This window comes from Ranitomeya variabilis, chromosome 1 (genome assembly GCF_051348905.1).
Source record: "Ranitomeya variabilis isolate aRanVar5 chromosome 1, aRanVar5.hap1, whole genome shotgun sequence".
NCBI lineage: Eukaryota > Metazoa > Chordata > Amphibia > Anura > Dendrobatidae > Ranitomeya > Ranitomeya variabilis.
Genome location: NC_135232.1, coordinates 855,077,755 through 855,090,218, shown reverse-complemented (window position 1 = coordinate 855,090,218; position 12,464 = coordinate 855,077,755). Strand labels below are relative to the sequence as shown.

At 43.8% G+C, this 12,464-nt stretch overlaps 1 protein-coding gene across 1 annotated transcript in view; it reads left to right on the top strand.

The window, feature by feature from the left end:
- Nucleotides 1-12,464, top strand: part of RASSF6 (Ras association domain family member 6) — a 105,798-nt gene that overhangs the window by 10,406 nt on the left and 82,928 nt on the right. Inside the window, exon 2 of the mRNA XM_077276997.1 lies at nt 6,594-6,683. Coding sequence (XP_077133112.1) covers nt 6,619-6,683 — 65 coding nt within the window. The 5' untranslated portion in view covers nt 6,594-6,618. The remainder of the gene's footprint in view (nt 1-6,593; nt 6,684-12,464) is intronic.

Genomic DNA, 12,464 nt, shown 5'->3' with positions numbered 1-12,464 from the left:
TCAAAATCCCCCACACCCCTCAATGTCCTCCACTCCCCCATCCCATTATTGCTCTCTTCACCACCTCCATCATTGTCCTCTCCACCACCTCGTCATTGCCTTCTCTGCCACCACCCCATCATTGCCCTTTCCACCACATCTATCATTGCTTTCTCCCCCACCACCCCATTATTGCCCATTCCACCGCTTCCATCATTGCCTTCTCCCCCAACACCCCCATCATTGCCCATTCTACCACATCCATCATTTCCTCCTCCCCACCACCCCATCATTGCCCTTTCTACCATCACTGTTCTTTCCCCTACCACCATTATTGCCCATTCCACCATCATTGTTCTTTCCCCTATCACCATCATTACCTTTCCCCCACCACCCCTACTATTGCTCATTCCACCACCTCCATCATTTCCTCCTCCCCCACCACCCCCCATTATTGCCCTTTCCACCAGGACTATCATTGTCCTTTTCACCACCACCATCATTGCCTTTTCCCCTCCAACCCAATCATTGCCCATTCCACCACCTCCATCATTTCCTCCTCCCCTTCCACCACCACCATTGCCTTCTCCCCCACCACCGCATCATTGTCCTTTCCACCACTTCCAACATTGCTTTCTCCCCCACCACCCCATAATTGCCCTGTCAATCACCCTATCGTTGCCTTCTCCCCCACCACCCACAACATCATTGTCCATCCCACCACCTCCATCATTGCCTTCTCCCCAACACCCCCAGCATTGCCCATTCCACCATCATTGTCCTTTCCACTACCACCATCATTGCCTTTTCCACACCACCTCCATTATTGCCCTTTCCACCATGACCATCATTGTCCTTTCCACCACCACCATCATTGACAATTCTACCACCTCCATCATTTCCTCCTCCCCACCTCAAAGCCGCGACATGTCAGCTGTTTTAAACAGTTGATATGTGCCCGCAATAGGTGCCAGCGGAATCGTGATCTGCTTGTGCCTATTAACTAGGTCCGGAAATATGCACACCACTGACCCCCATCACGTGATCGGGGGTCATCAGTTCATTGCCATCACAATCACAGGTCTCCTCGAGACCTCTATGGTTGTTGATGACGGATTGCTATGAGCGCCACTCTGTTGTCGGCGCTCATAGCAATGCTGTAATTCAGCTACATAGAGGTCATCTGTGCATCACCTCTATGTAGCAGAAGCGATCGAGTTATGGCAGCTTCTAGCCTCCCATGGAGGCTATTGAAGCATGTCAAAAAATTTAAAAAATGTTTTTAAAAATATGAAAAAAAAATAAAAAAACATAAAAGTTCAAATCACCCCCCTTTCGTCCCAATCAAAATAAAAAAGTTAAAAAATCAAACCTACACATATTTGGTATGACCGCATTCAGAATCGCCCGATCTATCAATAAAAAAAAAGGATTAACCTAATCGCTAAATGGCGTAGCGAAAAAAAAATAAAAATGCCAGAATTATGTTTTTTAGGTCACCACGACATTGCATTAAAATGCAATAACGGGCGATCAATAAAATCCCAACAACCATGGATGACCATAAAATACCAGGCAAGATTGTACTGATAAAATATATGCCTTTATTAATATAAATAGCAGTAGAGATACTAATTTAAAAACATGCACACATAGGACATATTAAAATATATAAAAAAAAAATGACATGATTAAACAAGCCCTCACATGGCCATATTGACGGAAAAATAAAAAAAAGTTATGGCTCTGAAAAGAAGGAGTGAAAAACGAAAACAAAAAGCCGAAAAAAGCTCCGGGGGTTAAGCGCCCATATTCCAGTGCGTGGACTACTGGAGATCTTCAGCTGCTGCAGCTGCTGTGTGTGGAGAGTGCAGGGAGAGATCAGGAAATCCAGTGTTGTACTCTTTTCATTCTATCCCATCCCTGTTCATTAAACGTTAGTCCCTGTTGGACAACAGTTGCCTTATTGGACTCTATTTCGTCTAGCCTACCGTGGCCGGAGAGAGAACAAGGTAAACTGTGGGAAAAGCTGTGTCGGTCTTGTCTATTCATGTGCAAGTGGCCGGGGGTACTCACTGAATGTTTGCTCGGTGGACTCTGTCTGTGAACTGTGCCTTTAAATAACTCGGCCACAACTACCCCACCCCAATTGTCCTTGTTACACATGCGTAGTAGCCGCTGCCACCATGCATTTGTGTGATATAGGAAGCCAGGAGGTGGCATTGGGGCACTACAGGGACTATAACCACACGGTCCACACCTCTGTGGGTATAGTATCGGCTGGCTGGGCTGGACTGATCAGCACTAAATGCTCACCTTTCCGACTGGTCTAACTATTTACAATATGCTAGAAATCATCATGCAATGAGGAATGCAGAGCTATAGTTAGCTAAAACGCATAAATCCTGCTGTCAAATTCTTTTGAAAACATTTTTCAGTCAGTAGCACTATATAGCCCTAATATTTATGGCAGTGGTAAGTCGTCAAACACATTGTTGACTTATATAAACTTTTAGACATATTCTCCATGTTCCCTCTATAATGCCGTGGGGCGGGATGATTATTCTCTTAGTTTAAACATAATTCTCATGCTTTCGAACAGTAATAGGCCAGCAATTAAATATTTGCTCATTGGATCAGCTTGTGTTTTCTTAGTATTATCATCAGACAGAACAATATAGAAATACACATGCATCATTAGAGATACAGCTGCTTCTCAGTGAAGTCTCATATTTTTTGTAGCTGATATTTAGGTGAGAAAACTACTAATTTACATGTGATCATGAATAAAGATAATTTATTTTCTAATTTATACTGCCCTTCATATATTATTGGTCATATTTATTATGCAAGCATTTATGATCAGTTTTAAACTTTCTCATTCCTTTGATTTTTTTTTTTGTTTGCTTTCCTTTGCATTTGGTTTTCTCATTCAACACATATTCTTTGTTTTTTTATACAAAATTTTCTGTCATTTATTAAGTGAATTAAAACTTTAAACAAATTAATGTATAATCCAAGGGAAATTACTGCTAATACAGCGTAATTAACGTAAAACACATGCACGGGATATAAATATGATTGAGAAATACTGAGAAAATATAATAATAATCTTTTATTTATATAGCGCTAACATATTCCGCAGCGCTTTACAGTTTTTGCACACATTATCATCACTGTCCCCAATGGGGCTCACAATCTAAATTCCCTATCAGTATATCTTTGGAATGTGGGAGGAAACTGGAGAACCTGGAGGAAACCCACGCAAACACGGAGAGAACATACAAACTCCTTGCAGGTGTTGTACTTGGTGGGATTTGTACCCAGGACTCCAGCGCTGTAAGGCTGCAGTGCTAACCACTGGGATTCCAAGGATCAAAAACGTTCCTGATATCTTAAAAAATGCCTGCGCACTCCATACAAAATGCCTGAGTGGTGTGCAACAAAAATAGTGATCCTATGTGATAAAGTAGCATTAAGCGTGATATTGCCAACTACAGCCAGTAAAATTGTGTAAGAAGCAATGCGTGTAAATAGAGTAAAGATTAAAAATCAGTGATGAAAAAGTAAGATGTCGACGAATGTTGAAAAGTGAATTAAAAAAAAGGAGGAAATAACAAAAGGATTGTGCTTTATTGGTACTGCAGCCTCCCTTGTTTCGAAATTGATAACAGTTCCAGAGATTGCATGCTCTGGTCAGTAAATTATGGTATGACCTAACTACAGTATATGCTATAACCTGTTATCTTTGGAAAACACCAATAATTTAATAAAATACCCCCTCTTGCTCTCAGTATGAGGCATGATGCATACAGCAGAGTCCTCCAGAGCTGTTGGCATTACTTGTTCCAAAATCTCTTTAGAGGCAATACTGTAAGGACAAAATAAATTCTAACTATGACCTCCGATGAAGCACAAGTGAAAAAAAAACTTCCTGAGGCTATGTTCACACGATCCTTTTTTTGATCCTTTTTTTTCAGGTCCTGATTTGGAAAATCCGCAGTGCAAAACAGCACTGCTGATTTTCCGACTGTTTCTTCTGCGGATTCCTCTGCGGGTTTTCAACAGCACTTTCCTATTGGTGCATGTTGAAAACAGGAGCGGAATCCACAGAAAGAATAGACATGGTACTCCGCGCGGATTTGCCTGGGGAAAAAAGGATAGTGGGCACAGCGGATTTTGTTTTCCATAGGGTAACATTGTACTGTACCCTGCATGGAAAACGGCTGCGGATCCGCAGCTGAAAATCCGCTGCGGATCCGCAGCAAAAAAAGGATCGTGTGAACAAGCCCTTATGGCTCTAATGACTCCTTAAGAAGGTTTTAAAGATGCTTAAGAAGGTTTTGATGGTGCATGAAAGGGTGATCAGTTGGAGCTGGAAGTTCCAAAATATAGACATGCACATGAGAACTATTTGGATAATTACGTGAGGAGCAGACATGAGGAGCACAAAGAAGAAAGTCTTGTGAGGATCAGATATAACATGTGGGGAACTGGGACTTCCTGTCAGTGTAAATATTTTGAACAAGGCTCTCTGAACAATGGTTACCTATTGAAGGGATTGATAGAGAGAAGAGAGAGATTTGCAATGAGGGAAACAGGCAAAACAGAGGTCAGTTTGAATTTCTAGTTAGGAACAGTGTTAGAAGAGAGTCCATTGACAATTATTTTGGCTTAGTCTTTGAGGAAGATGATATGCACTAGAATTTTTGCTGACTCAAAGTTAAGAAAAAACATATTTGAGAAATGTGTTTGAGCTGGAGACGTTAGGAGTTGATAAGGGCTTGTGAGAGCTGTGGTTGAAAGGTCAAGTGAGAGGATGACAATGGTGGAAAGATGATGAATTCAGGTTACTCGATATTGAGTTCTAAAAATCAATATGAGAAGGACATACTTAACCCACAGCATGTAATTCTAGGTAGCAGAGAGGTAAAATTTGTCAAAGAAGGTAATTTGAGCATCATCATAGGAAAAGTGGTCCTGAAAGCCAAGGGATTCTATGAGGCTGCTGATGGAGGTGTGATAGAGAAGACTAAGGGTCAATGAAAAGAGATTTAAGAAACACAAATGTAAAGCAGGTGAAGAGGCGGTATGACAGCTGCGGATATTACATGTCTGCTTGGTGAGTTATGAGAAGATCCATGATATAGCTGTGACGCCCGGGAGACCGAGGTACCCAGCACCAGATCAAAGAGGTCCGTCTCTTGAGGGGGATTTCACTAGTGGCTTGACCCAGTGCTGTGGCCTCAGGCGATGCACAATGTAAGGGATATCATGAAGGAACAGACACTTACTTGATCAGCAGCAGGTCCTCTCAGCTGTGATGACCCCGATCCTGGATCGATGGCTATTGTCCAAATGAAAGACTGAGGCGCTGAAACGTTTAACCAGTTTACTTCAACAAAAAGGGATTTGCAACCAATACTGTCACCGGAGTCTGTTTAAGAACTCTGAATTACTTTGACCCTGTCAGGATTTCCACCTCTTATTATGCGCAGTTTCTGTATGGCCCTGCTGCTGTTTGTGAACTGGCTGCCGACCCAATCTGTCTCTTCTGTGCTCTGGTTCGACGGACAACCCGAGTCCTTTTTTTGTCGGCTTACCCCCTCTGGGAGTACCGCTGAACTCTGTGTCTGTTGCTGCGTCTTACCCTGGTGAAGCTGATGTCACCTCACTTCCTTCCGGTTGCTGTATTACATATAATGAATATAGCCACGGATCCGGTATCTGTCTCTGCACCTATTCTGGGTAGAGGTTATTGCTACCCGGTTCTCACAATGTCCTTTTTCTCTATTCCTCTTTTCCTACTATGGGTATCACGGGCCTATAATCCGTCATAGGGCTGTTAGGAGTTCAGTTATACGACCTCTCACTTTCAACTCCTCAGCCCAACTGCCAGTCCTTTTCTCAGACCAGAATAGATCAAGGGGAGTCTCTGGAGCTCCCCCTTCTGGCCGGAGATGGTAGTGCAGTCTTGCTATTTTAATATTTGTATTTGGTGTCAATAACTATTTTTATGGCAAATACCCCTAGGGGCGCCACATAGCCAAGTCTATCATCTTAATAGATAAGAGATCTTGTACAAGGAGAGAATTGATTGGACAGTGGACTGTGTTGGAGGCAGACAGTACTGTAAGTATTGCCAGTTACATCATTAGTGACTTTGATAAGGCTTTTTCAGTGGTGGCGGGGTCTGAAGCCAGACTGTAGTTGAATAAGAAGATGGAAAAGTTTTGAATGCAAGATTTTAATAATGTCTACCAGGCTGGCTGATATATACAACTATCAGGGCTACATGTTCTAAAATGAGGTATCAGATTTAAAAATCATGTTAGATGAGGTACAGATAAACATAAAGATGTAGTAAAATGTTTGCAAATGCGAATAATTTAGTCACTTTATTTCTAATATCTTTTAAGTTGACTTCAAGATGGAAGATTCTATGTAGACATTATCTAGAGAGAGTACCAGGACTTTACAGGTGGAACATTTGCTGTGAACTGTATATAAAATATATCATGGCTTATGATTTCATAGAAATAGAAAATGTATGCAGCTCTGTTACCAAACATCAAGGCTTATAACTAAATTTTTGCTTTTCTCTTTCTTTGTAGGATTGTAACTGACTTGTGAGTTACTATGGCCAAAAATTCTGGCTTGGAATCTCCATTAGCATTCATTAAAGGATCAAAGTCTGTCACTAGGTAAGTAATGGACTTGTATAGGAGAGACACAATGGGCCTTATTTATGGAAACTTTCTTTGTTGCCTATAACCAACAATAAGTTGAGGTCAATTTCCATTATTTCACAGAACGTAAAGGGTTGTCCAGCCTAAGATGAAAAGTATGGATTCACTTTGTGTGACGGCAGACTGCTGAATCGTGACAGTGTGCATATATTCCCCTGTATTCTCTGTGCAAATGGCAGTCACATGATCGCATATGTGAGATTTGCATACCTGCGGGTTACGTGCTGACTAAACTCTCCTTAACTAGAACATTGAGATGCAATACAGAGTCTAGTTGGCTTGTGACCGCACGTATGCAAATCACATTCAAGTGGCCACGTAACCACTCACTCATATTCAGCAGGCTGCAATCACACAGTGACTACAGACTTTTCTATATAGCTTGTCCACATTGTTTAATGATGGGTCAGGTGGTCCCCTCATTTACCTAGAACAATGATGGTTTTTCTAAGTCTATATATCCTAACTGTGATTACACAATTGGGGATTGCTTTCATGGTCAGTAATGCTAGATATATAGGATAAAGTTTCTCCCTTGCTCTATGTGGTCATATAGTTCATGCACTAGCCCTTTATAAACTGATCCATACGAAGTTTCTATGATATTGACCGCGTATATGGTGTCAATATATGTTGATATTTGACTTACATTTTCGCCTGAATTCCTCTTGATTTGATATAGTGACATTAGTACTTTAGGTTACATATATTGAGGGCCTACATTACCCTCGCCTGTAACGTTATTGTGGATCTGCAGACACAAACACCTGTGTCTTTGCAACCGACTTTCTTAAAGGGAACCTATCACCCCGTTTTTTTCGGTATGAGATAAAAATACTGTTAAATAGGGCCTGAGCTGTGCATTACAATAGTGTAGTTTGTGGACCCCGATTCCCCACCTATGCTGCCAAAATATGTTACCAAAGTAGTCGTTTTCGCCTGTCAATCAGGCTGGTCAGGTCGGATGGGCGTGGTTTCTTCCCCCAGATATTGCGTAGTTTTCCGTTGGTGGCGTAGTGGTGTGCGCATGTCCAAGGTCCCGAATCCTGCACAGGGGTGTAAAAATAGCAGCGATGTCCGTTATTCCATTGGTGATCGGTGGGCGCGGCCATCTTGCTTTGGCCGCGCGTGCGCAGAAGCTGCGCTCTGCTGGCCGCGGCTTCAGGAAAATGGCCGCGGGATTCCGCGCGTGCGCAGATGGATATCGCGGCGGCCATTTTCCTGAAGCCGCGGCCAGCAGAGCGCCGCTTCTGCGCACGCGCGGCCAAAGCAAGATGGCCACGCCCACCGATCACCAATGGAATAACGGACATCGCTGCTATTTTTACACCCATGTGCAGGATTCGGGACCTTGGACATGCGCACACCACTACGCCACCAACGGAAAACTACGCAATATCTGGGGGAAGAAACCACGCCCATCCGACCTGACCAGCCTGATTGACAGGCGAAAACGACTACTTTGGTAACGTATTTCGGCAGCATAGGTGGGGAATCGGGGTCCACAAACTACACTATTGTAATGCACAGCTCAGGCCCTATTTAACAGTATTTTTATCTCATACCGAAAAAAACGGGGTGATAGGTTCCCTTTAATATTGATATAATGTAATTTTGCCTGTTTTTTTTTTTTTTAACTTTCAATAAACTGTTCTGCATTTTACGTGCTGGGGGACTTTGACTCCAAGTCTATTGTAAGAAGTAGACTTTTCTACTTAGACTGGACAACCCCTTGAAAGGAATGAGAGCTGAAACCTGATTGCTTAGTGTGAGCAACAAACACAATTTTACTATTCATTTTAATAATGATGCCTTGATATTTGAAAATCTTCTTTTTGCTCAAGGATTTCTCTGACTTTCAAAGCATATTCAAGCTAAGACTGAGAATACACTTGCTTTCGGGAAAGTCAGAGAAATTGAATTAATGTCCAAAACAAATCCATTGCATTATGTATGCAAACTGAAGCCGAAGAAACCATTGACTAGTAATGGATCCATCTAGGTTCCATTATGTGTCAGTTTTAAGAAATTTTCAGCTTGCCCCTTATCGATCATCTCTTGAACTCTGGATTCACCACCTGTGCATGGATTTGCCTTGGGCTCCAGGTGAGAAGTCAATGACCCAGAAAAAAAAGTGGTATAAATTCAGCGACTATGGGCAGCAGAAGATAAGTAAAACTTTCAGTTTACTTTATAAATATTAAAATACAATGCAGCATGTTGCAGCCAAAGGGCTAAACTAAAGGAGCAACCATCCTACGCGTTTCAGCTATAGGAAGCCTTAACCATGAAACACGTAATGAATAAAGATTTACAATAGGAATAATTCATTCAGTGATATCTAGGATGTGGTATTTTAGTGTTCCCTTTATTTTTTTTTGAGCAGTGAAAGTATAAAACCACAAAAAATGCCTGTGTTGTATATCTTTGTAATTGCTACAGCCCATACAAATAAAGGTATAATATAATTTTTAAGTGTTTGAAGAACTACATAAACCCACAACAAAATGGTGGAATTTAACCTTTTCTATATTCTGCTTTTAAAAAAATTATATAAATGAAAAGCTAATTTTATGCACAAAAACATTACAACACTAAAAGTAACACTCTGAAATGAAAAATAATGGGTTATTAAGGAGTCAATCTTGTCAGTTTAAATTATGATTTCTCTTTCAATATTAATAAAGAGTAATCTAGTTCTAAAGTGTTCCTATTGTTGGGCTTGTGAATCGCTTACTGTTAAAGCAAATCAGTTGATTGTGGTGAGAGCTATTTACAATGCAAAGATGTTGCCATGGTTCATGCTTTGCATGCGATCCTGGTAACTACTCTATTTCTAAACACAAAAGAGTTTGCAGGGAACGTCCATGAAACTTATTTGGGTGTGGATTCATGTAAATAATCTGGGCTGGAGGTGACCAAATAAGCAGCAGGATCAGAGTTTATTTGTCGGGGGACGCATTGTATTCTTTCTTGTATACACAGCCCATACACTTTCCTACAGAGGGTTGTCCTCTGGTATTATCTGATTCAGCGCTCTGTCCTGTATGTGAAAGACAAATGAAACCTTATACTGTATGGAAACTGGAGCATGTGGATTTGAATACCAAACAGCATGCATTTCAGTCATTTAGTGGATGGCAATAGCAAAGCTTTTGGAGTACTTCCTGTGGATTCTGCAGAGACAAAGTCCTCAGTTCTAAGTCCTAAGTTCACATTAGCATTCGGAGGCTTTGCGGAGGGCTGCATACTTCCTCCGTTAAGCCCGCTGTCCGCACAAAACACAACTTGTTGCGTTCCTGTGCGGTCGATGAGCGTGTCAAAACAATACACCTGCATACATCCGCATGTCCTGCGTACCCAATGTTAAAGATAGGTATGCAGGACACATGCAGAAGTGTGTGGAAGTAGGTGGAGCTTAATGGAGGAAATACGCAGCCCTCCGCAAAGCCCCCGAATGCTAATGTGAACTTGGCCTAAAATTGTACAGATTTATCCAAGATTTTAACTGTTGTATTGCAAATGTGAACATCTGCAACATAAACTGAAATGCTGTAGATGTCAAAATAGAAGCTCTGAAAAAGCTTTGAAAAAAATACTCATATCCTGTGAACTTTTTGATTTTTTTTCCCACGTTACCCCCACAAACTTTAAATGTATTTTATTGAGATGTTATGTGATATATCAACACAAAGTAGCAAGTACTTGTGAAGTGTAAAGGAAATGATACATGATTTTCTAATTATTTAAAAAATATAAATTTGAAAATTGGGATGTGTATTTGTATTCAGTTCCCTATAGGTTGATATCCCTAAATAAAATCCTGAGTGACCAATGGCCTCCAGAAGTCACATAATTAGTAAATTTAGTAAATTTATTCTCAGTATAACTACAGTTGTTCTGTAAAGACCTCAGAGGTTTGTTTGAGAACATTAGGATTCAAACAGCATCAAGTGAGGACGGACTAGGCCGCAGGCCTTTAAGGGAGGACAACATGATAGGGTTGAGTGGGCCTATAGGGAGTGAGCAGAAAGGTGGGGGCGATAATGTGGAGGGAGGAGAGGATATTATTTGAATCGGGGCTTATGGATTGGTTGGTAGGCGAAATGGGCAGGAAGGAGGGGGCGACAGGGGGGGTTGACTATAAAAGGGGGCACCCATCTTAGAGGAGCAACCATTTTGGTGCCCCTCTGAACAAAATAGCAAGCTCTGTGGGTTTAGAGATAATGGAGGTAGAGGCAATTTTACAGCACCTCCGTGATGCAGCTAGAACCAGGGGTGCAGGCTGGCTGCAGGCGTCCCTACAAGGCCTACTTCCTGAAGGGGGATCCGGGTCATCTCCTTCCATGACTGAGGGCCGCCGGCCTTGGAGGTCTCGGCCTCCAGAGCGCTTGAGTCCTGAGGTCACCCCCAGGGCCCGGCGCCGTATGAGGAGCCCCTCAGGGGACCCTCCGGCTTCAGCAGCTGACCGCGGCTATAGCGGGCGCTGCCAAGGAGCCGGGAGGAATCCCACAAATCGGCGGGGCCTGCAGCGGGGGGAGGTGTCGGCCTCCCCTTCATCTGAGGGAACGTCTGCGCCACAGGATCCGGGTAGGGGAGTGGCCGGTGCCCAGCCAGGAACGGGCCCGGCTCAGCAGCGACGGTCGGTGCAGAGGAGCGGGCGGGGCCCTGCACGGTGGGCACCTCCACCAGCGGTGCAGCGTGGGAGGGCTGCACACTTACCGGGGACATCCGGTGAACAGGAGCCAGGTGCAGGAGCGGCGGTGAGCCCATCCATCCGGGCCGCCGCTCAGCGTGATGTGAGAGGCTCTCAGGCGGCAGCGGCACAGGCCCCAGAGCGCAGAGCGGTCAGTCATGGGCGACGGCTTAGCTCCGCCCACTCACTGGCTGCTGCTGCTATTAACTCTTACAGCACAGAAGGCGCTGTGGATTCTCCGGATTCCTGGGGATCTAGTCAGGGGGGGTACATACAGGGGTAATGTCGGCTGCAGAGGGGCTGAGGGCAATAGAGCATGGGGGGGTAATTCATCAAGCGGGGGCAGGTCGGCGGAGTAGGGTCGTCCTGCTGCGCGCCTTGAACTGCCGTGGGCCCCATCCGTGGAACGGGACCACTCCGTGGGTCCTATTAGTGCAACAGCATCACAGGACTGGCCCATGGAGGCTCGTGGAACAGCGAGCCCGCACTGACAAGGAGGACCACGAACAGACGGATCGCATCTGGATGCAGGATCAACGGCTGCTGGGAACACAGCACCCAGGCTGCCAGGTGAGAGTGCCGTTTTTTCTTCTTTATTGCCATCACTAGCTCATAATGTTGATTCGTGTAGAGGGGAGGTTTCTGTGGGGGGGGGGGGGTAGTTTTGGTGCGGGTATTTTAATGCAAGGGTTAAAATATTTGTTCCAAATGTGGGAGACGAGGGGTAGACAGATGGAACCGTCGCTGTTATTGGCGTGGCTGGGTAGCGTTGGGGAGAGAGGGGCCCTGGAGGCGGAGGGAGTCAGGGACTCGTTCAGGTCAGGATCTAGTATTTCACAAGGGGCTCCATTGGTGACTGGGATGGCATCGGTGGGAGGTAGTGAGGTATTGCAGCAGGTGAACACGGCAACGGCGGAAAGTGGGGATAAAGAAAAAGATGAGTCGGCAAGGGTAGATGATTCGGCTAGAGGGGAGGTGTACATGTGTTTTGAAGGGCCTTTAGGGGCACATTTGAAACCTGAAGTGAAAGAGAGAATTTG